At 35.6% G+C, this 25,684-nt stretch overlaps 2 protein-coding genes across 2 annotated transcripts in view; both read left to right on the forward strand.

The window, feature by feature from the left end:
* Positions 1-1,991: 1,991 nt before the first annotated feature.
* On the forward strand, positions 1,992-12,955 carry plaub (plasminogen activator, urokinase b). The gene is made up of 11 exons (XM_059530291.1): positions 1,992-2,116; positions 3,336-3,419; positions 3,513-3,558; positions 4,036-4,137; positions 4,218-4,377; positions 5,568-5,665; positions 6,172-6,358; positions 8,921-9,072; positions 9,230-9,370; positions 9,454-9,602; positions 12,462-12,955. The coding sequence occupies exons 2-11, from the start codon at positions 3,363-3,365 to the stop codon at positions 12,630-12,632; spliced, it is 1,263 nt and encodes a 420-aa protein (XP_059386274.1). The 5' UTR covers positions 1,992-2,116; positions 3,336-3,362; the 3' UTR covers positions 12,633-12,955.
* A 2,819-nt stretch (positions 12,956-15,774) lies between these two features.
* Positions 15,775-25,684, forward strand: part of LOC132121723 (vinculin-like) — a 32,193-nt gene continuing 22,283 nt past the window's right edge. Inside the window, exon 1 of the mRNA XM_059531448.1 lies at positions 15,775-16,059. Within this exon, the coding sequence (XP_059387431.1) occupies positions 15,892-16,059 (168 nt within the window). The 5' untranslated portion in view covers positions 15,775-15,891. The remainder of the gene's footprint in view (positions 16,060-25,684) is intronic.

A 25,684-nucleotide genomic window follows, 5' to 3' on the forward strand; every position in this document is an offset into this window, starting at 1 on the left:
TATATTCATTATACATTGTTTATTTTATATTAGTTTTAAACTCTATATATTTATTGTGATTATTTTTATAATAATATCTATTTGAATTACTTACTAAATTATTGTACTTTATTATTTTTCTCATTACATTTAATATTTTTTGTTTTATATGATATTTTAATTATGTATGTATGTGTATATATATATAGTGTACAGTATTGTACTTTTTATTTTTATAAAACTTATATTTTAAATTATATATTTTTTAATACTGTATTTTATTATTTGTATGGATGGATGGATGGATGGATGGATGGATGGATGGATGGATGGATGGATAGATAGATAGATAGATAGATAGATAGATAGATAGATAGATAGATAGATAGATAGATAGATAGATAGATAGATAGATAGATAGATAGATAGCTGGATATTCAATATTCAGGTAGGTGGATAGATAGATAGATAGATAGATAGATAGATAGATAGATAGATAGATAGATAGATAGATAGCTGGATATTCAATATTCAGGTAGGTGGATGGATGGATAGATAGATAGATAGATGGATGGATGGATGGATGGATGGATGGATGGATAGATGGTTAGATGGATAGATAGACCTTTTTGTGTAGAACTAACTTAATTTGTTTTGGTGATTTTTACTGGAAGTATGAAGTTATTTCTCAAATTCATGCATCTGTCGAGAATCACATTAACTATCAATATGTTCTAATAAGGACAAACAAAACTACTGTTTGGTCTTGTAAAACCCTTCAAACAGATGATGTAGTTGCACCAACCTCCTGTTTGTTTTGTGTTCATCAGAGATGATTAACGCTGCTCTGCATCCGCTCAGTCAGTCGGGCGTGGAGCTCCATTTTTAACCCTCACGTTTTCAAAAGCCTTAATCAGTGACCTAAAATCAGCCCAGAGTCTGAGATGACGCTGAATCAATGTGTCAAACCTGCTGAATCATTTCTGAACATTCCCGAATATGATGAGCTATCGACCAACACCTAGCAATTACTCATCAATTATTCTTAAATCCAGAGGAAATGAAGGCCTGGAAGCTGAAGTGTGTGTGTTTATTGTGTATTGTTAGCGCACAGCTGGATGTTTCAGAATGAGGAAGCGTGAAACTGATTTCACTGTTTGCCCACGTGTGTCTCCTCTGGTGGGCGTCCGTGTTGGTGTTTTGGAGAAGAGGCTCGTTTGCTGCCCAGAACTGAGGCTTAGTGACCCAGACTGAGATTAACACTTTCAGACTATGACTACAGGTCATACTTTATCATTTTGGGTGAGAGTTCAACCCTGAAAAGCATACATTTTTAAATAATAGCCTGAAAAATCTCTATATCTCCGATAATCTGTTTTAATTAAATGAGATTGAAAAGATCTGCACATACAACACAGTGATTGAGAGCTGAAGAAATAAAGATGTGAGATGTTCTGGAGGCTTGTGAAGATCATTCCTCCGCTGAGGAACAGTGAAAGTAAAGCTTCTGGAAACAAACGCTCCTCAAAAGATCCTGAGGATCAGATTTGAGACTCTGAAACATGATTGATGGAGAATCAAGTAAAGCTGAGCTGCTTCAGTCCAGTAAGAGTTCATCTGGAGATATTATTGACCTTATTCTCACCTTTACTTGATCAAAATCACTCAAGATCTGACACCAGAAGCAGCAACTGAAGCTGGACGTTTATACAATTGCACTAAAAGACAACTAACTTATTAAAAACGTATGAACTATCAATCGGACGACAGAATGCATGGAGTAGATTGTTTGCAACAGCAAAGTTTTGATCATGATGATAATCTAGAGACGCTAGAAATGAATAAGTTAAAAGAGAAGTGTTGACAGAAGAAGGAGAATTCCAGGATGAGGGAATCGAGGAATTCAAAGCCATTTGAATCATTATTGTGATTCACTGATCTAGTTTCAGTTCAGCAGCACATGTGTTTTCCTGCACAGACAGATAAACTCCCCCAATACAAGCATGTCTGTTCCTGCAGCCAATCAGAGCACACTGGACTCTATATATACAGTATATAGGGAGTGTTTAAAGCCTTCAGTGGGATGCAGAGCGACACACACCAGACCTGATCTGATCTGATCTGAACACACATTCAGGTGAGTTACTGTAGGCTCTTACTACTGATTAAAGACTTAATGCATGATTGTGAACGGCTTTAAAATGAATCTAGATAGCAGCACAGTATTCATAGTGACTGATCTGTGACTGCAAACACTGTGGATGCACGCAGATAGATGATATGTAATGTCCTACAGCATGCAACTGATTCCTAAAGTTCATCTAAGCTCAGTTTGAGACTTTGTTGAGATCTCTTCTGAAACTCTCGAGGAGATGCAGGTCAGATTTCTCAGGAGGAATATCTCAGTCTCACTGCCGTCTAGGAAAGATATGATAAACATGTCATCTGTGATATTTCTGATCCTGTGGGTGTGGAACTGTTCTGTCTGATCCTGGTCTGATTCCAGGAAAGTCATGTTTGTTTCGAGTTATATCTGGATTAAAGTCTTGTCTGGAGTGTGCTTTCCTCTTGAGCTGGGCTCAGTGTGACTCTCTGTTTTCAAGCTATACTCAGATTACGGATTTATTTATAGATTTATTTATTCTTGAAATTTTGTGGGAATTTCTCATTTAAGGTAATGAATGTGCAAAGTTGTGTTTTGGAAAGGCTGAACATATTTTGTTAGCTTTAGGGGTAATATTTTGGTTTAAATGCAGTTTGCCAAAAAATCAAGCAGAGAGTAAAGAGAAACATTTCAAAGGCTAAAATATGAAATAAATGAGAACCTTTGAAATTTAAAACACAATGTTTACTCAAAATTAAGACTCCTCTTCTGTATTTAGCTGAACTTCACACTTACAATTCTCTCAAAGGTTTGTTAGTTATTGGGTTTTTATCTGAAAAGAAATGAGAGAAACCCATTTTATCCTAACAAGGGTTTGAGAAAAAAAAGACAACAAAAAGACAGAGAAAATACAAATACACTAAGTACAAATAATTTCATATACTTTTCATACCTGCGGTTATTTGCACCTCAATACAAGTTAAGTTAGTTTTTAATATTTTTTATTTATATGTAGGTCAAATTGACCTGGAACACAATAAAAATAACACTATAAAATAGAAAGTGAACTGTTACCTTTCTCATATGTATTTTTAGTCTCTATCAAGCTACATCAGAGGTTTTGTGTTTTCAAAGTGCTGCTGATTTTTAGCAAATTGCATAGAAACGAAAGTGGTTCACATTAACCCTCAGCACAGAAGCTGACCCAGTTTTTGAACACAAATCGAGGGTTAATCAAATGCACTTGTTACAGGTTTGATCGTTCAGAGAAGAAGCAGAAATGACTGGGGTTTGCCTGCTGAGATTGTTTCTAGCTGTAGCAGCTCTTACGGTTTGTGTGAGTGTGCTTTATACTTAACTCGCTTCCTTTTAGAGAATGCTTTTAATTATAGAACAGAGAAAATTATAATATGTTTGTTTTGACCTCCAGAGAGCCCAACGCAGACTCTCTCCCAGCGGTTTATATGAGAAATCAGGTACAAAAACTTTGTCTGCAGTCTTTATTTTCCAGCAGATTAATTGCAAATTGTAGTCCAAATGACTGATTCGAAGTACTTTTAGATTACTTTTGAACTAACATGTTTATCCCATTGATTTAAATAAGAAAATCTTCTACCATACCGGCATAAAAATACTAAGAGAAAGAAAATATATTCAATTCATTGTTTATTAACAAGATGAAGTGCATTAAATATTACATTACATCAAGGTTTACCAAACTGGGGTTCATGAAGGAAATGCAGGGGGTCTCTGGATTTAATGTCAGAGAACCGTGAACATTCAAATTATGAGTAAATGATTATTTATTGCTATTGTGTGACAAACATGTAAAAAAAAATAACTGTAGTCTGATTATGAGTATTTTAAGATGTGATATAATCTAATGAAGTACTTCTGTTTTGTAATCCCTGTAATCAGATCTCATGTTGATCATGATTGTTTCCTCTGATCAGGTCTTGTGTGTCTGAATGGAGGGACGTCGGTCTTGTCTCCGTCGGGGCGTCACATGCTCTGTTTCTGTCCTGATGGCTTCAGCGGCTCCAGCTGTGAAAGAGGTGCGCATCACTCACATGTGTTTATTATCTTTAACTGATGTTTGCATGCATTCATATTCATTTATGATGTTTTGTGACAGATGAATCCGTCTCCTGCTTTGACGGGATGGGTCTGCACTACAGAGGTACCGTGTCCAAATCAGAGAGTGGGCGGGAATGTCTGGAATGGGATCCAGAGAGTGTGCGGGAAATTGGAGCCTATCCCAAGAATCTTGGCCCGGGACGACACAACCACTGCAGGCGAGTTACTGACTGAAAATACTAGAATGAGAACCAACAGACACTGCAGAGCCCAGACTTGCCCGGTAATCTGTTACTAGGAGTTCCCTAGAGACCATCGATCAGTTGAAAAGCTGGAAAATACAAAATCAACATGCATTTGTCCTGAAGGGATGGATATGAATAGAACAAGAAAGCTGGTGTGATGTTATGGAGCTCAGTTTATGAGTGGATCTCACGAAAGATTTCAGGAACATGTGTTGGGCATAATTCACCTGGAAGTTAAATGAAAACATTGATTTGATTATTTAATAAAAAAAATATATATATATATATATATATTACGTACGGACTGGGAATAGGATCGTGAAAGAGGACTGCGATATTCCACGATATATATATATATATATATATACACATACACACAAATACAATTTCTATGTTATAATTTAATTTATATTTTCAAATTAAGCTACAATTAAAATTTAGATTGAATTTATGTTTTCACAAAATTAAACTTTTTAAGTTATTATTAATCAAATATTTATTTTGGAATATTGATTAATAACATTACTGTATAAATAAATAATATTTAATATCTATAATAATCTATAATAATTTTATATCATAAAAAAATAAGAATTTTATTTTAAAAAACTAAGGTTTGCTTAACAAATTAAGCTTTTTGGATGATTAATTTTTTTTTTTTTTTTTTGCATTGACAATTTAGCACATTTAGGTACCGCAATAACATTTATTTATATTTTACTGTAAATCAATACTGTTATACGGTTATTAATTATTTTAATTTTATTCAACTTATAACAAAGTTTTTAATAACATTTTTCGATCATTAGTTATTAAAACTAAAAAATTTAGTTAAATTCAACATTAATTAAAAATAGTACATCACGAATCAGCATGATGTACATACACGCTACAGTTTATATTTTACAGTATGAAAATTTATTTATTTATTTTCATTCCGGGGTGAAATATGACCCAGACATGTTCTTGCCAGGATTTGTGACGTTCCCTCTTATTCTCAAACTCAGATGTGAACATCTCCAGCAAACAAACACACCTTGCACACCTGTCTGAGCCTGAGCTCAGTCATTCAGGTTCTCCTTAGTGCGATCTCTCTGTGCTGTTTATTCTCTTATCCTGTCAGTTACATCCATCATAACACGCACATGTTATAACTTTAACAGAAACCCAGACTACAGCCGCAAACCGTGGTGTTACGTACGGACTGGGAATAGGATCGTGAAAGAGGACTGCGATATTCCACGATGTGCAAAGGATCACAGTACGATTCTGTCCTTTTTATTGTTAATGCAATATTACGAAATATCTGTAAATATCTGACATATGTTACCGTATTTTTCGGACTATAAATCGCACCTGAGTATAAGTCACATCAGTCCAAAAATACGTCATGATGAGGAAAAAAACATATATAAGTCGCACTGGAGTCGCAATTATTTAGAACCAAGAACCAAGAGAAAACATTACCGTCTCCAGCCGCGAGAGGGCGCTCTGTGTTTTCAGTGGTAGACTACAGGAGCACTGAGCAGCATAGAGCGCCCTCTGGCGGCTGTAGACGGTAATGTTTTCTCTTGGTTCATTTCTCTTGGTTCATGTCAAATTAATTTTGATAAATAAGTCGCACCTGACTATAAGTCGCAGGACCAGCCAAACTATGAAAAAAAGTGCGACTTATAGTCCGGAAAATACGGTAGATGCAGGTTGATGTGCATCATTGTGGAGCATCTGCTGTTTGATTGACAGGCTGAACTGTGCTTCATCCAATAGGCTGGCAGTGTGGCCAGAGGGAGGAGCGGAACATGAAGGTTGTGGGCGGGGCTCTGAGCGCGGTGGAGCGTCACCCGTGGATGGTGGCGGTGTTCAGCAGGAGCGCACGCGGGAGAGCGTTCACCTGCGGCGGGAGTCTCATCTCGCCCTGCTGGGTCCTCACGGCCGCACACTGCTTCCCTGACGGGTCGGTACAAACCAACCGGACAGAGAGAAGAAACTACAGACGTGTCAATGCGTTCCCCTGTGAAATATAATAATAATAACAATATGTGAAGAAAATATATAGCCTATTACAGTAGTAAAACACAAATTGCGTTCCCCCGAGAAACCTTTTTTTTTTGAGTGCTTTTGCATGCCAACGCAAAAAGATATGAAAAGGGAAGAAAAATATAATTTTTCCGTGATTTTGCGTTCTCAAGGGAACGCAAAAGTTCCGGTTGATGGTAGGCTAATAATAGGGAAAATTAGATTTCAGGCTTTTGCATTATATGTTGCCTTCCACAGATAAATCTTGCGTTTTTCTGTTCGCTCGCAAAAGGTTTATGAGAAAAACTGTTTTTTTTCTTTTTCTTTTTTTTTTTCTTTTCATGGGAACGCAAAAGATCTGGTGACATGGGCGGATCTACAGGGGGGCAAGGGGGGGCAGGTGCCCCCCCCCCCCCCCCACACTCTAGAGCCTTGCCCCCCCAGCTGCCCCCCTAACTTTAATGATCCAAAAACTGTACTTACAAAAACAACCCACCACTATGTCCAATACATTTACCAAAAGTGAACAATTTAATTTTTAATTTTAAATGTAGTATTCGCCCTTCCCCCCTGCCCCTCAAATACTTAGTTACGTCCCTGATTCAAACGTGCAGAGCGGCGTTCGCTCAGTCTGGCTCATACACAGCGAGTCTGCTTCGGTGCGGTGGCCCTGCAACCAGAGACTGAGCTGCCCCGGACAGATCCTCTGAAGGTGAAGTGAGTTTCCCCAGGTGTAGTTTAAACACACGTTTAACTTAAAGTTAAATTTGTAATGAATGTATTGTATGCTAAAGACGATTCAGCATCAGCAAAAACAGCGAGTCTATTACGTTCAGCGGTCAAATCGCTCCCTCGTGATTTGTAAGAGCACTCTTCTCTTTGATTAGCCTGATTTTGATTTTAGTAAAGACAAGAACAGCTTAATAAAAAATATAAAATATTGAGGGGCAGCGCTAGGGCTGGGCTAATGGGGCTTAAGCCCCGAAAGTTTTTAGTAAAGCCCCGAATATTTTGCTAACTTGTCTTTCTCACAGAGCCAAACAATTCATCAGAAAAACAAATGTGAATAAGATTACAGCGGCCGCGATTAACTAATCATGAACAGTGCATATTACATTTTTATTTATATTTTTCCCTTTGCATTAAAGGTACTTTTGACGTGCTTTTGCAACGTTGAGCATTGTAGCCAATCACAGACATGTCTGTTGATCACATCGGCCAATCAGAGGCGTTTAAATGAGTCGCTGTGCTGAAGATGTGTTTTGCGCGAGCTCACCGAGTTCACGTTCGCAAACCTGTCATTATTATTGGCAATAAACTTAAGATGCAGATAAGAGATTCACTTGATATTATTATTGATGCTGCTCTGATGCACTACATTACGCAACGCTCTGTTTGTTGTTAGGAAGACTAAAAGTTCAGCAGTCTAGCTGATCAATGTCAAAATTATTAAATAAGTTAACAAATGCCTGGTAAAATATAAGTAGATAATTTAATATTTGACTGTTTTACAATAGAAAAGTTCAACTTTTTTTATCTATTTATTAAATTTTGCCTTTTTGAATTGAAAATATGCTATAATTTCCTTGATTCATTTATGTAAATTAAAAATAAAATATTAGTTGCAAATAGTTACAATTATTTCACTAATACAACAAGCCTTTCTTTTTCTTTATTCCCTTAAATCGCTTTAATAATTAATTAATTACTTTAAATAAAAATACCCAATTTTAGTTTGGGCTGTTACGTTACAACAAACAAAACAGTGCCAGTTAGGAGATCGATCATTTGATTAGCTAAGCCTAAGCAGTCCTATTAAATCCAATTCCTCTCAGATATCACAGCAATGAAACCAGGTTACAACTGGGGAAATAACAAATACAATAGAATTAAGTAGTCTAAACATAACTGGTGTGTGTGTTGTGAATTAAAAAACGTTTTAGTGTGTAAGGGCATGATTAAACAAAAACTACTGTAGTTTAAAAGTGTTTTTGTGTTTTTTTTTAAGCAATTCATATATAGGGATTCCATGTACCCCTGCCACCCTGCCAAGACCTCTTGCCACCCCTTTGCCCCCCCATGCAAAATTTTCTAGATCCGCCACTGTCTGGTGATGAAAAAAAATATATATATAAGATTCCCCCCAGATATTTTTGCAAGGAAATAAATATGTTTTTGTGATGGGGGGGAAAAAACATCGAACAAAAATGGAAAGAGATTAGATTAGATTAGATTCCAAAGCTTTTACAATCATTTGCAAACGTTTGTGTTCCCTTTAGAAACTGCAAAGGTTCTGGTGAAGGGGAAAAAAATATGAGGTGGTTAAAAAAAAACCTTTAAATTTACATGTATTCCTTTATTAGGGCCTTCTTGATAAATGCAGTTGGATGAAATTTATGAATAAATGAGAAGCATGGGAAATGGATGGGAAGGAAAAAGCATGCATGGACGTGTTTTTTGAAATATATTTACACATGTATCTGTTTTTGTTTGTTTTCAGCACTAAGACTAGCCTCCATAAACTCTCAGTATTTGTGGGGAAGAACGCCATCAATGAGACGGATGCTCAGAGAGAGCAGGAGCTCAGGGTCTCGGAGCTCTTCATCCATGAACACTTCGACAACACAGACGGCAACTACAACAACGACATCGGTAATACTGACTGAGAACTAACTCAGTTAAACACCTAACACATCAGCACTATACACTTTAAATAAAAAAAAAATCAGAATCTGAAACAGTACACATGCTCTGGCTTTATGAGTTTGGTTATGCATCTTTAACATCGCATTGACTGCTCTGTGTTCAGCGCTGTTGAAGATCCGCAGTCCTGACGGTCGCTGTGCGAAAGAGTCCAGTTCAGTCAAGACGGTCTGCATCCCTGAGGTGCATCAGTCACTCAGTGTTGGGACGTCCTGTGAGGTCACTGGATACGGCAGAGAGCAAGAAGGTAATCAGCAGAGTTTGTGTTGAGAGTGTGTTTGTTCTGTTTGTGTTATTGAAGTGCTCAGTCATTGTGTGTTTGTGTTGTAGGGTTGTGGTATTACTCTCAGTATCTCAGAGAAGCAAAGCTCAACCTGCTGTCACAGGACGTGTGTTCGAGTAAAGAATATTATGGCAGCATGATCACAGACAACATGTTGTGTGCCGGGAGTCCTGACTGGAGCGCGGACGCGTGTAAGGTGAGCCGGAAACTACTTATTTAACAACACTGATCCTTATTCAATCCAGTTTTCCAATTTGACATTTATACAGCAATTTGGTGTCTCATTACTTTTCTAAAGCAATAAAGGCTTAAACCCAATGCATGAAATTACAACCCGAATTCCGGAAAAGTTGGGACGTTTTTTAAATTTTAATAAAATGAAAACTAAAGGAATTTCAAATCACATGAGCCAATATTTTATTCACAATAGAACATAGATAATGTAGCAAATGTTTAAACTGAGAAATTTTACACTTTTATCCACTTAATTAGCTCATTTAAAATTTAATGCCTGCTACAGGTCTCAAAAAAGTTGGCACGGGGGCAACAAATGGCTAAAAAAGCAAGCAGTTTTGAAAAGATTCAGCTGGGAGAACATCTAGTGATTAATTAAGTTAATTGATATCAGGTCTGTAACATGATTAGCTATAAAAGCTTTGTCTTAGAGAAGCAGAGTCTCTCAGAAGTAAAGATGGGCAGAGGCTCTCCAATCTGTGAAAGACTGCGTAAAAAAATTGTGGAAAACTTTAAAACAATGTTCCTCAACGTCAAATTGCAAAGGCTTTGCAAATCTCATCATCTACAGTGCATAACATCATCAAAAGATTCAGAGAAACTGGAGAAATCTCTGTGTGTAAGGGACAAGGCCGGAGACCTTTATTGGATGCCCGTGGTCTTCGGGCTCTCAGACAACACTGCATCACTCATCGGCATGATTGTGTCAATGACATTACTATGGGCCCAGGAATACTTTCAGAAACCACTGTCGGTAAACACAATCCGCCGTGCCATCAGCAGATGCCAACTAAAGCTCTATCATGCAAAAAGGAAGCCATATGTGAACTTGGTCCAGAAGCGCCGTCGTGTCCTGTGGGCCAAGGCTCATTTAAAATGGACTATTTCAAAGTGGAATAGTGTTTTATGGTCAGACGAGTCCAAATTTGACATTCTTGTTGGAAATCACGGACGCCGTGTCCTCCGGGCTAAAGAGGAGGGAGACCTTCCAGCATGTTATCAGCGTTCAGTTCAAAAGCCAGCATCTCTGATGGTATGGGGGTGCATAAGTGCATACGGTATGGGCAGCTTGCATGTTTTGGAAGGCTCTGTGAATGCTGAAAGGTATATAAAGGTTTTAGAGCAACATATGCTTCCCTCCAAACAACGTCTATTTCAGGGAAGGCCTTGTTTATTTCAGCAGGACAATGCAAAACCACATACTGCAGCTATAACAACAGCATGGCTTCGTCGTAGAAGAGTCCGGGTGCTAACCTGGCCTGCCTGCAGTCCAGATCTTTCACCTATAGAGAACATTTGGCGCATCATTAAACGAAAAATACGTCAAAGACGACCACGAACTCTTCAGCAGCTGGAAATGTATATAAGGCAAGAATGGGACCAAATTCCAACAGCAAAACTCCAGCAACTCATAGCCTCAATGCCCAGACGTCTTCAAACTGTTTTGAAAAGAAAAGCAGATGCTACACCATGGTAAACATGCCCCGTCCCAACTATTTCGAGACCTGTAGCAGAAATCAAAATTGAAATGAGCTCATTTTGTGCATAAAATTGTAAACTTTCTCAGTTTAAACATTTGCTATGTTATCTATGTTCTATTGTGAATAAAATATTGGCTCATGTGATTTGAAAGTCTTTTAGTTTTCATTTTATTAAAATTTAAAAAACGTCCCAACTTTTCCGGAATTCGGGTTGTACATTTAATTGTGTACATGTTATATAAGCTCATACAAACACAATTTGTCATCCCTACTCATTGACAGTTTACAGCTTTTTTATTATTTCGGATCTGCAACCCCGAAAAAACAAACAAGAAGGTGAATTTACTCAAATTTTAAGTTTTTGCACAGATATTTGTAAGTAAATTTCACACATGTGAATAGTGTTTGAGTATGAATGGGTCATTTTGAGTAGAAAATAAACTTCAGATGTCACAAAACAGTATGTTACTAAACCTAACATCCATAAAACAGTGTAAATACAACTCGAAAACAGTGAAAACTTTTACATTTTTAATTATTCATGCCCCAGTGCATGATGGGAAATACGGGATCATAACTTTGATATTTACTTAACGAATGTAAAAATAACAAACGGTTCCAAAGTAACATATACTTATGTGTTCCAACTCCCAACTTTCCAACTTAACTAAATTATTTAATGTAGAAATTAAATTGGTTTTTATTGGCTTTCATTGTTATTAAACCATTTAATCTATCTGTCTGTCTATTGATTGATTGATTGATATTTTTTATAAATTTACTATTTTTAGATTTGTTGTTGTTTTTTGTTACATTTAAGGTTTTTTTTTTTTTTTTAATCACACACATACTCTATTTATATTTGCACACACACAAAAACAGGACATTTTACCAGTAACTTTCTTCCAGGGCATTATCCATTAATTTTTTTATTTTTTATTAAATACAGGTAAAACACTGGTAAAAATAAATAAATAAATAAATAATAATAATAATTAAAAAATACAGCAAATTACTTACTATTAATACAATACACTGAAAAAATTATTCATTGGGAATTTATTTAAAAAAATTATGGTAAATGGTTGCAATCAATTTATTTTAGCTATATTTAAATAAACTAATTTATCTGATTAACTTTCAGCTAAATTTGTTATTTAAATGTAGCTAAAATAAATTGATTGCAACCACTTACCATAAAGAATTTAATAAATTCAATAATTGTTCCCTAATTTTACCGATTTTTTTTTACAGGCTGCATGTAAAATGATTGCACAGTATTATCACTGAGAAGCATGAAAAGTGTCAGGTTAATGCATCTGTTCTTCTGGGTGTTTCAGGGTGACTCCGGCGGGCCGCTGGTGTGTCGTGTGCGTGACCGTGTGTTTCTGTTCGGTGTGGTGAGTTGGGGAGAGGGATGTTCCAGACAGTCCCGTCCAGGAGTTTATACTAAAGTCAGCAACTATTACAACTGGATCCTGGAGAAAACCGGCCTGCTGTCACTCAGCTGAGAACAGGAGCTCACCTGCCCTCATCCACCATATAAAGAACATGAACCGACGACTGCAGACGAGTCGTGCTCAAACTCAGTTACTCATGAATCATTCTTACGTTCCATTCTAAAGCCAAGATATAACCGCAGCTCAAAGGACTCTCTCTCTGTGTGGAAAAAGTTTGTGAAACTATTGTTTTGCATCGGTATTCAAATAGTGCCACTTTGTTTTCCTTTGTTTTTATTATTTTATATTGCTGTGTAACTATCAATGAAAAAAGACAATTATTAGGCCAGTAAACAAGTTCTGTGTACATTCTGAGTAAATGTTGTGTAAAATAAGTGTTTGTATAATATGTGTGTATGCATATATATAAAAATGTATTTCCTAATACTAAATAAATTGTACATAAGATGATTTGATAAGATTTTTGTTTGTGTTATGATGAGCACGTCACATGTTTCTGCATATTTAATCTCCTTGAGTAATATTAAGGGTCAAAACAAACTTCTAAAATGCATAATTTGACCATAAAATCACTGCAATTCACCCAGATTCACACACGTACTATCAATGCTATTATACACTATCATAGTAAAACAATGAGGTCAAATGTGTGTCAAATATCAGTATGACTAAGTCCGGATCATCGTAACAGCTGTGTGTCTAATTTCAGAGCAGGGCCGAGTGGAAAAGCTGCTTTACCCACAGGATGAAGTCATCGGGTCAAAGGTCAGACTGAATCACAGATGGAGTTTAAAGCACTGACCTCACTCATACAAACAATGCCACTGCACCGTTAGGTCTTGTTTTAAGTTATAACGAATATAATGTACATTTGATTTTCCAATAACTTCCAAATAATTTTCTATTGCCAGGGATGCAATTCCTAAAAGAGGTAAAGGAGCACTTTAAGGAGCTTGCAACAACTCCATATTTGTTGTGTCTTATTAGAAGAATTCAGTCGATCATATTGATTGGGATTTTGCATTTTAAATACATAATAACTAACAAGGTCAGAGAAATCTCATTCAAATTGTTACACAGATTTCACCCTGCTAAAGTGTTTCTGAGAAGGTTTAAATCAGAGATACAAGTTGTTCTTTTTTAATCTGATATTAATATCTTCTGGGATTGGAAGTTACAGATATTTTGGATTGAGTTTCTAATGTTATTAATTACAATGTGCTCCCAAGTTTCTCTCTGCTCTTTGAGGATGTACTGTTCGGTTTCTTTAATACGCAAAAAGATCAAATTAATCAAAACTTTTATTATTAAACTATTATTATTTCTTGCTCAATTTCATATCCACCACAGTAAATTCTCTAATTAAAATCCTTTCTTTAAATGGAAGCAAAGATGTACATTTTAGCTTTTGTACTTGAGGTGACAGCTTTGAACCTATTTTTCTGAGAGCAGCTGAAGTTTGTTATTCAGCCACTAGATGGGAGACCGACACTGAGACTGTCAACACTGCATCCTCACACACATGACATCACTGACCAATGCTAAATATACAAAAGGATACTAAACTGTGTGGAAATAACAGAATGTGTGATATAAAGTCTAATAATGGAACCATATGACATAACGGAAGTTTTTATTGGCAAAGTTACACTTACAAGGAATTTGACTGCTTGGGTTGCTGCAAATAAATAAATAAATACATAAATCAACAACATCACCATCATTACTGTGTCACTTTATAGGTCAGAACAAACATGTTTAACATTGAGGTGAGCAGCATGAACACACACACACACACACACACACACACACACACTCATGCACGCTTGTGTTTACTCTGAGCTGACTTCCTTGATTCTTTCTTTTCAGACTCTTCCATATTCGGTCATGCAGCCTGTTGAGGGTCTCTGGGCAAATTCTTGGGCTGTTTGAGAGTTTGTGGGGTTGAAACAGCATGAGTCATTGTTACTTTGGTTTCAGTTCGATCAGAGCAGCTGAAGACTGAACCTGCTCTTATGATTATGATATGAACATCGGATGTGCAACATGATCAAAATGAACAACAGTTTCATCATGATGCAACATCTGTCTTCATCCACTGAGCTCATCATGTGCATTCATGTGTTTGAGTTTTTTGAGTTTTAACACAAGTTTCAGTAAGGTTTAATTCATGTTAAAACGTTGAAGCAGTAGCTGGCAGAATAATGCCATGACATAAGCAAAATACAGAGAAAGCAAAATATATAGGCCTATATAATGTTATACTGTTTTATCAGATTCATCAGTGGATACATATCATGAAACCGTGCACATTGTAAATTAATTCTATTGAATTGTTTCCTTGTTGTTTCACTGGTCTTGTTGCAAATAAAAGTGAAAATATGGCATGAAGGCTTCAAACGAATGCTGAGCAACATTTATACCGCGTCGGTGCCCTCTGGCACTCAGAATTCCTCATTCAGAACAGTGGGATCAAGTTTCCTTTTTAGGGCATGAGAATGTATTGCGTAACTTGGGAAGAACTCGCGACAAAGGCAATGGGCGGAGCCAATCAGGACGAATGACGTTTGTGCCAACCAATCGCATTCACGGGCGCGCCGGCACTCGCTCCTCGATTGGCGGATGGAAGAGTGTGCGTCATCCGGGAGGTTTCGGTTGAGAGTAATGTGGGAAGCCGCGAATCGATTCTTTCGAACGGTTCATTCCAACAAACCACTTCAAAGAAAGAGTTCGTCATCACGTCCTACCAGAGATTTAAACTGGGTTTTAAATAAATGTGTATGAAGACAAACATAGCAAATGATTTAGTAGTCGATGTTAATGAATCAAATTCTAGAATAAGCAGGCCTACCAGTAGGCTTCTTGGTACAAATAACTAATTTTTCATAGTAAACACTTTAACTACTTTGTTGTGGCAGTATTGTAAATGCAGGAAAAGCGTTGCTGGATCTAACTCTAGAATATAATGAATATACTAGTAACATTAAAAACATATTATTACAGTTAGATTATTTACCAATTAAAATTACCGGTAACAAAAAGCAGATAACAGTGCAGTTTCAAGGAATAAATATCAAACGTTGTCAGAATCGGTGAGTTGTTGATGCGATACGCGAACAAATCATTTTGCGAACCGACTCCACCGAACGATTCATTCTCTAGAAGACTCGCTTCCCGCGATGATTAGTTAGATGCCTGAAGGAGCGTCAGTGTGTTCTTGAGGGGGATAGTCTCGGTGGTGCTCGGATACGGATAGGGGACTCTGGATACACACTTGGATACAGAGTTTGCGTTCTCTTAAGTGCTCACCATGCCGGTTTTTCACACAAAGACGATCGAGAGTATCCTGGAGCCGGTGGCCCAGCAGATCTCTCATCTGGTCATCATGCACGAGGAGGGAGAGGTGGACGGGAAAGCCATCCCGGATCTCACCGCTCCGGTGGCCGCTGTGCAGGCAGCTGTCAGTAACCTGGTCCGGGTAAGAGCTCGGGGTTTACTCTCATTGATAAGCGTGGATGCACATCTTATTATCTCAGGGGGGATTTAAAGTCTCGTTGTCTGGTGTTAATGTATCCACGAAAGTTTCATGAAGTTCTAATTTGGCTTTGATCCAAACCGAGTTCCGCCTTTTCCTCTTGGATTTCGCCCTTTCCACTGAAACACCGCTGCGCCACGACATGCCCTTCATGATCTGAACCAAAAGAGTGAAACTAGTCGTTCAGCTGGTGGTTTGTGTAACATGTAATGCTCAGGAACACGAGGTTCATGAATCAGAACAATACAGGATTTTATTGCATTTAAAGAACTTTTCCACAAAGCATTCTTTAATGTGGAAAATCCTCTTTAGATTAGTCAAATATTTGATGCACCTAGAAAAAAATGGTTCTTTGTGGAACCAAAACTGTTTTTTTTCTATGGCATCGTTGTGAAACCCCTATTTTGAGAGTGTTTTGTCGTTTTAGCCCACATTATTTCATTGAGGGCATTTAATTTCTTTTGCACAACAATAATTAAGCTTGTCTGATTCATATGTTGTGTGAATCTTCTTGACTGTGTCTTACTAACCTCAGATAACCACAGAGTAGACAGCGGTTCAGAGATCTCGAGGCATCCGCATCAAACCACACAAACTTCTCTCAACCAGAGACAAGCCCTAATAAAGGCACACATGTACCCCAGAATTGATTCCTGGGACATTTTCACAATGGCATGTGATTTTCAAATTGTCCATTTATGTCAAAAACGTAACATTAAGAATGCATCCTGCTATTTTAAGTACAATTTAGAGAAGAACGTGTATCTGTAAATAACACGCATCGTATCACTAATTTTGTTAGATTATACAGTTGTATTCTGTATGTACAACCACCGATGTTTGTTTTTCTTTTTTCTTTCTGTTTTTGTTTTTTATATAAAATACTTTTTTATTATTTTATAATATTTATAGTTATTTTGTAAAATATATAGATATTATAAAACATATAGATATATATATATATATATATATGTGTGTGTGTGTGTATATATATATATATATATATTCCTCCAAAGGAAGGGAAAAGGTCTCTCATGAAGAGATTGTGCAGAAGTGCTTCTATCAGCTGTCTGCATGCGTGTGTGTGTGTGTGTGTGTGTGTGTGTGGTCACCTAAAACGGAAACAAAACCCTGTAAATTCATCAGCAAGCCTCTGCTCTTCAGTTATCCTTAGCAGCTGTCCAGAGATAACTTCATACTCTTGAAATAACACTGGATGGAGGTTTTTGTTCCTCTGAATCTGACTCGAGTCTGTGTCACAGTAACTGGAGCTTAATGAGGGTTGGTTAAGGTTAAAGTCGTTTCTAGGTTGGGGTTTAATTTGTTCAGGTGTCTGTGACCCCAGCCAGGTAATCACTTCCTGATAGAAGCTGTCTGTGCAGCTTTGGAGGATGTTGTTTTCTCAGATAACTCCTGGAACTGCGGTTTCTAATGTCTCTCGTCTTCATCTCAGGTTCATCTGAGATTTCTGTGTGCTTTAAAACACGACCGGCTCAGTTTAGCACAGTATTAAAGCGTTATTTCTTCTACACTCCTGTTTGAATGCTTCTATTTCTCATCTTCCTTCCTCTTTGCTTTCTTTTTCTTCCTCTATATATTGATGTGTAATTTGGTTAGCGAGTGGTGTGCAGTAGCTTCGTGGGCGTGTTAGTGGTTTATTATGGGCTTTTGGACTTCTTACATTTACAGAGACTGAAATGATTTCCTGCTTTAGTCGAGACACAACATCAGAGCTCAGAGTGCTTAATAAAAATAGATTTTGATGCTAAATGAACTTTAGTGAATTGTTCATAGTGTCTCTTCTGGACAGATCACAGAGAGACTCTTCAGACAGAGAATCACTGAATCATGAAATTTAATCCTGTTTTTTTTTCTGTAACATGAAAACATAAAGAACAGCATGACGCTGGGTCTAATTAAATTTAATTAAAAAATAAATTTAATTTATTTAATATTATTATATATTTAAAATATGTATTATATTCAAATTATTTTAAAATAAAAATATATTTTAAAAAGTTAATGTAAAATATTAACACATGGTTAAAAAATAATATATAATAGTGTAATAAAATAAAATTGCATACATAAAATAAATTATAATTGTTTAAAAACATTTTAAAATAATTATTTAAAATAATTTACTTAAAGTAATTATGTGATATGAGCATTTTTATATTTATGTACTATTTATATAAAATATGTATATTTATATAAATTATATGATATATTTTGCAATTATATTTACAAATAAATTACGAATTAATTACTTTTTATCATCTGAGTAAAATGATAAATGTAAAAAATGTATACATGTACTAAAATGTGTTCATTTTTAAACTTTAATTTCCAATAATATTATTATTTGAAATGATTTATAATCAAATTATTTATATTTATATATTTATATTTTATATTTATGCATTTAGCAGACGCTTTTATCCAAAGCGACTTACAGTGCATTCAGGCTATCAGTTTAAAGAAATGATACAATTCATGTTTATAAATATTAAAATATTAATTTAGAATTTTAATTACAAATATTAGTTTAATTATAATATTTATACATTTAAAAATTACTAAATTGAATATATTCAATTGTATAAAATCTATATTTAACTCATCTGAGTACAATAAAAAAAAAACTGTACACATAATATAATTGTTTAAAACGTTAATATAAAATAAAATATTTTATATAATGATTTAAAATTAAGTGGTAAAATTTTTTAATATTAAAGTATACATTTTGCAATTATATTTCCAATTATCACATAAGTAGTTAATTTCTTTGCCATCTGAGATGAACGTTTTCCTCTAGATTTTTAGATGTTTTCATCTTAAAGTCAGAAGTCGTGAGTTAAGGATTCCTCCCATCTCACTGATCTAAAAATGATGTTTTTGCATTATTGTTCTGAATGTTTTAGACACACATTCTGTGGTCAGTGCTGGGAACGTTAGAGACTGAAGGGTCAAACGCTGCATAGCTGAACATTTCTCAAGACCACACGGACAAAAGCCTCCTCCCAACTCTACAAGAGAAGCGTTTGTTATCAGAGCTGAGAGAAATCCGGCTGTATGAGGCAAGATACTGCTGCTGAAGGCCATGAACTCCTCCAGTTCTTATGTTAGGAGACTTCTTTTGGAAAGAAAGAACATTTATCTGCATGACACAAGCACCAAAGGAGAAGGAAGTTGTGTATTTCCTTTCCAACTGCACTTGTTCCAGTCTTAAAAACACGGACTTCCAGATGAAAGAGACCTTAGTTATGACGCTCTTCCTAGAAAGCTTCTGCAGGAAGTTGCGTTATTCTGAAACGTTATCTTTCACAGCATCAGCTCAACCACAAGACTCTTCATGTGAAGGCAGAAGCTGCATTCATCTACGGATGTGAATGATATCATGAAAAATCATGATCATACTGAAGCGCAAAAAAGACTGTTTGATGTGAAATCTGAATGTTTTGTGGGTCTCTGTGTGAAAGAGACACAACACACGACGTGAACATTTGAATTTCACCAGCATTTCAACATTACTCTTGATAAAACTAGCGTCAAAAACACACACAAACTCAAAGGAATTAACAACAACCTGCCAAAATAAAAGTTTGGTTCAACCTGAATAAATTGTGACAGAAATGCATTATTTTAGAGTACAATGCACGTCTTAAAGTAGAACTTTTTAAATAAATTTCTGTAAATATTTAATCATTTAAAATTTTAAAAAGGGTTGTTAAATTATCAGTTGATTACATTTGAAAATATTAGTTAAATTGACATTAAATTCATGTTTTATGCCTTAATTTAATTGCCACCAATTTTGATAATAAATGTATTAAATCATAAATCCATAAAAAATAAACAGAAGACATAGAATTTCAAATAAAATAAAATACTTAATGGTGCCCTATTATTCAGCTGATGCAGGTTTTATGAATTCAGTTAAATAGACATGCTTTTTTTAAATAAATGAAAGAATTATTTAATTAAATAGTTAAAATAGAATACAGAAAAATTAAAGTGAAAAAAACAGAACACCCTTAATTTTTTATTTTTGTTTACGGTTTCATCAGCTGTTGTTAAATTGTATAAGTTTCATGATTTCAAATAATTAAATATGCTTAAATTTAATTCAACCATTTCATCTAGAATAAAAAAAGTGAAACGAGGAGGAAAAAAAGCTGAATTCAGAAAAAGGCAGAAAAAGTCAATAGAATTTGAGAAAAAGTAAAACTGATTTCCTAGGTTTCTGAAAGTGTAATTAATCAATTGTTGTTACGTTGCATACATTTTATGACTTCAATTAGACATGCTTTTTAATCAACAAAAATTACTTTAACTGTTAAAACACAATCCAGAACAATTAAAACTAGGGCTGCAACTAACGATTATTTTGATAATCGATTAATCTGCCGATTATTTTTACGATTAATCGATTAATCGGTTTATGTACTTATATTTTATTTTTTTTTTCATTTTTTCCCCAAGTAAATTATTAATAAATGGTCTTTATCCTTCAGCATAGATTTTTAAGAGATTTTAACCATTTTGCACTGTCATATCCTCATCAAAATATACCTGGAGTTGTTTTATTGTGTTAGTAATCCTTTGTCGAACTCTTCTGCAATCAAAACACTGACCCATACTCTAGCAAATTTCACAAGGAGATTTAAAATAATGTTTTCACCATGGCAGTCCATAGAGCTCCTAAAGTAGTTTAACATCCCGAACAAAGCTTAAGCAATCTTTCAGAACATATTTTCAGGAAGAATAAGGATAAAACAGAATAAAATTGCAGTGCATTGTATTTTATTATTTACTGGGAAACAGCTTTATAGCTTATGCTGTGAAATTGTAAACAATCCTTCGAAAAAAGTGCCAATGGCATGAAACCTGAATGGAACTCACAATTTAAAGTAAAATCCATCAGAAGGTTTTCCAGAAAAAAAATTGGACACACACAAAAAACCTGCTGTGTGAAAAAGAGCAGTGAATACTTAGAAAAAAAGTGCATTTCAAATATCTTTAAACATTTACCTCTCTCATTCAGTCATAATTAGGCTGCACGACTGAATTTTGAACTGGTAAACGACAAACTGATTACGGAACATGTTTGTAAAGCTTTAAATGTTAACTGTTAAAAAGCAATGTTATCATGTTTTACGACTTAACATTTGCAAACAACATTTTGCTGGAGAATCTGCACAAATGAAAGTCTTAGGGGCCGTTCACAAATCGCGCCTAAAACGCGTGGAAAACGATAGGCGCGCCGCTTTCTCCTTCTTTCCATAGCGCACGAGCAGAAGCGCCCCTGAGGCGTCTGCCTTTGCTAAGCAACCATGACGTGCTCTCTCCTTGAAGACGCGGAAATTTCAGCAAAGGATAAATGGATTTGCAGCTCAAAAAATCGCTTGCAGTAGCTCTGCTACTAAATTTATTTCAAAATGGAAATCCATATACAGCTATGATCAGCTGTTCCTTTCATCTTGACTGAGCTTTTAACGTTGTTACGAGAAAGGATGAAGCTGATTGGTTAGTTCTTGTCACATGACCCGCGGTGCGCTTGCAGCATTCTGAAAAGTTGAAATGTTTTTAACTCGATGCGGTACGGTGTTGGAAATAACTTGAGCGCGCAAAAGACGCGATATGTGAATGTCCCCTTAAACAGTTCAGTAGTGCAGAGTTTACAGGTTACGCTTCTTTTTTAAAGGCTCAAAGTAAAGTACTCCCACACATAAACATCATATATGATGTCTATGCTCCCACATCACGCTTGAATGCTGCAGAGACGCTGTTCGGGGAGCACGTGACATAAAACGAGGCCAGCTATTGGCTATTCGCTACTTCTCCTGCTGTACTGGCTGAGTAAAACCTCCGGTGGCTCATTACTGCCACACTTTGGTCACCGCAGATTTGAAATATGCACGAAATGAGCCGCTTACGGCACATAAAAGTTATTTAGCAACGAATCGATGACTAAATTAGTTGACAACTAATTTAATAATCGATTTTAATCGATTAAATCGATTCGTTGTTTCAGCTCTAATTAAAACCATAATAATATATCAAAATAATAATTTGGGAAAAAATAAAACTGGTTTCATAGGGCCCTAAAAATATACTCTCCTTCAAACTTTTAATCAGTTGTTGTAAAATTGTATAAGTTCCTTGTTTTAAATTAATTAGACATGTGCTTTGATTTAATAAAACTTAATTTAACTGTTAAAACAGAATCCAGAAAAATTTAATCGGGGGGAAACAGAATCTAGAAAAATAAAAATCCATTTAGAGAAAAAAATGAGAGGATTTAGGAAAAAATATATCTGTTTTAAATTGATTATACATGTTTTTCTTTTATCAATTTATAATTTAATTCAACTGTTTAAAAAAAAATCTAACAGAATTTGGGGAAAAAATAAAACTATTTCATAAGGCTTTAATTTCTTAGTACCCGTATTTTTCAGAGTATAAGTCGCATCAGTCCAAAAATACGTCATGATGAGGAAAAAAACATTTAAGTCGCACTGGACTATAAGTCGCATTTATTTAGAACCAAGAACCAAGAGAAAACAATACCGTCTCCAGCCGCGAGAGGGCGCTCTATGTTTTCAGTGTAGACTACAGGAGCACTGAGCAGCATTAGAGCGCCCTCTCGAGGCTGGAGACGGTAATGTTTTCTCTTGGTTCATGTCACTTAGTTTATATCAAATTAATTTTGATAAATAAGTCGCAGGACCAGCCAAACTATGAAAAAAAGTGTGACTTATAGTTCGGAAAATACGTATCTATTTTCAAAATATCCAAATGTTCACCATTACTGAATTCTCAAACATTTTTTGGTTTATTAAGTTGCCCAGTTTTGTTACAGGACTTCAGATAGTCATCTGGAGCTTTCTGAATAGGTTTTTGAAAGCCTTTACTTCTCCAGATTGCCTGCGAGGTTCTCTGAGGAGGTTCTCTGTGGCTTGTCTCCTTGTCTCAGGGTTATAATGTTCCAGAGCTGAGACAGAAGAAGGCTTCTAGTTCTTCAGTAGTTTTCCTCCCAGTGCAGACTGAGAGTCGGTCGGTTCATTGTTGTTTGTGTCTCGGAGCGGACAGATATACAGTCTCTCTCTTTCAGCCAGAGAACGTTTATCATCCACCTGTTGTTATAATTACACGCAGAGATAATGTGTTCCTAAATAACTCTTTAAGAGAAGCGTGGGACGAGAGCAGAGCTTCATTCAAGCAGAACTGAGTTTTTCTATCAATCGCACATAGTGAGACTTGTTGGCTTGTTTGGGAGCCAGATTGTTTTATTGCTTTTGTAGGCGGAAGGGAATGGGTTAGTTATGTTTGTGGTTAATTAAAAGGGTTTACAAACCCTGTCGAGATCGTAATGGTTGGATTGGCGACAGGATAACTTAATGTCTGACTTTAAAGTCTGACTTCCTGTTTCTAAAGTGTCTTGATTTTAGTGCTGGTTATTGGAGTGAATGGGTGCCGTCAGAATGAGAGTCTAAACAGCTGATAAAAACATCACAATAATCCACAGCACTCCATCAGTTAACATCTGGAGAAGACAAAAGATGTTTTTGTAAGGGGGAAAAAATCCATTGCGTGATCTGATTTCTCTCCTAATTCAGACCAGAACACTTTTTCACTGGAGGAAGTGTTATTATGGATTATGGAAATCTTAATGCTGAATTTGTTTAATCTTATGTCTTCTCCAGTGCTGTGGATTATTGTGATGTTTTTATCAGCTCTTATTCTGACGGCACCCATTCACTGCAGAGCATCCATTGATGAGACACTGATGCAGTGCTTCATTTCTCCAAACCTGATGAAGAAACAAACTCATCTACAGCTGGGATGCGCACATTTTCATAAAATTTTCAATCGATTTAGAAAATTTGCACATCCCTAAACAGTCAATATATGATCGCTCGACTAACTTACCAGTTCTGAGTCATGAAATGTTTTATAACGCTAATCTAATCAAAGTGGCGTTCCTGCAATTTCCACCATGATAGAGTTTTCTCTAGTCTCTTTTTACCCCCAATTTGAAATATTTGGTGCTATAATGACTCGGCTCAATGTTAAAATGAGCTGGTTGTGGATGGTTGTCTTATTCAATAGAGTTGAGCACAAGAGCGGTGTGTGAGGGCTCTTCTCTGAGTGTGTGTAGAGAGAGCATTGAGAAGCGCATACAAAGAGCCGTCTGTTAGCCGGATGCGAGCAGACTGTCCACACATTGAGCTCTCTATGAAGCTTTCATCAGCTGCTGGGAGTGTGTTCAGAGCTGACGGTGCCATAATGAGATTTACAGGAAGTGACTTCATCAGTAAGTGATGCCTCAGCCTGAGAGCTTCTCAAAACCCACACAGTACTGCAAGCTGCATGAGGCCTTCAAGTGACAGTTCGCCCAAAAGTTCGAAGTCTGTCATGTCATCATTTCCTTCCCATCATGTCGTAAACCACTGTGACTGATTTTCTTCTGTGGGAAAACAAAAGAGGATGTATTTATTGTCGTCAAGAGGCTGTTGAGCTCCAATGATGATGAAAACAGCAGCATGAAAGTAGTTCATATGTCAAGTCTTTTGAAGTCATGTGATTGCTATGTTTGAGGAACAGATGTAAACGTAAAAACGATTCACTTTTCTCTCTTGTCGTCGTTCTGCAGGCTCATTCATTTCAGATCTCTTGTGTTGGATTCAACATCAATTAAACGTTAAAACAGTTTCAGATGATGCTTGAAATAATGGACATGAAATCATTTTGGAATTAGTACAAACTAGATTTATGAGGGGAATATTTTAGGGCAGAATTATTTAAAAAAATTTGTAGACTTTAGAATTCGGAATTCAGAGGAGTCATGAAGACAGAATTTAATTATTAATTAATTTGTTTATTTTAATACATTTTTATTTATTTTAGTTAATTAGTTTAATTTAAATTATTTATTTTTTTATTTGAATTATTCATAATTTTATTATTTTAAATTATTCTTGATTTACATAAAGTTTAATAAATAAATGTTTGTGGTCACATTTAAATAATTATATTTTAGTGAATTGTTTTAATACATTTTAATGAATTAATTGTAATGTATTTGAGTTCTTTTAAAGTATTATTGATTTATTAATGTTTTTATGTTTATAATTGTGTATATATATATATATATATATATATATATATATATATATATATATATATATATATATATATATATATATATATATATATATATATATATATATATATTTTATGGTTTAAGTATTTAAATGGATTTCGATAAATGTTTATACATTTGTAATTATTTGTACCGTATTTTCCGGACTATAAGTCGCACTTTTTTTCATAGTTTGGCTGGTCCTGCGACTTATAGTCAGGTGCGACTTATTTATCAAAATTAATTTGACATGAACCAATAGAAATGAACCAAGAGACATGAACCAAGAGAAAACATTACCGTCTCCAGCCTCGAGGGGGCGCTCTATGCTGCTCAGTGCTCCTGTAATCTACACTGAAGACATAGAGCGCCCTCTCGCGGCTGGAGACGGTAATGTTTTCTCTTGGTTCTAAATAA

This window comes from Carassius carassius, chromosome 39, assembly GCF_963082965.1.
Source record: "Carassius carassius chromosome 39, fCarCar2.1, whole genome shotgun sequence".
NCBI classification, from domain to species: domain Eukaryota; kingdom Metazoa; phylum Chordata; class Actinopteri; order Cypriniformes; family Cyprinidae; genus Carassius; species Carassius carassius.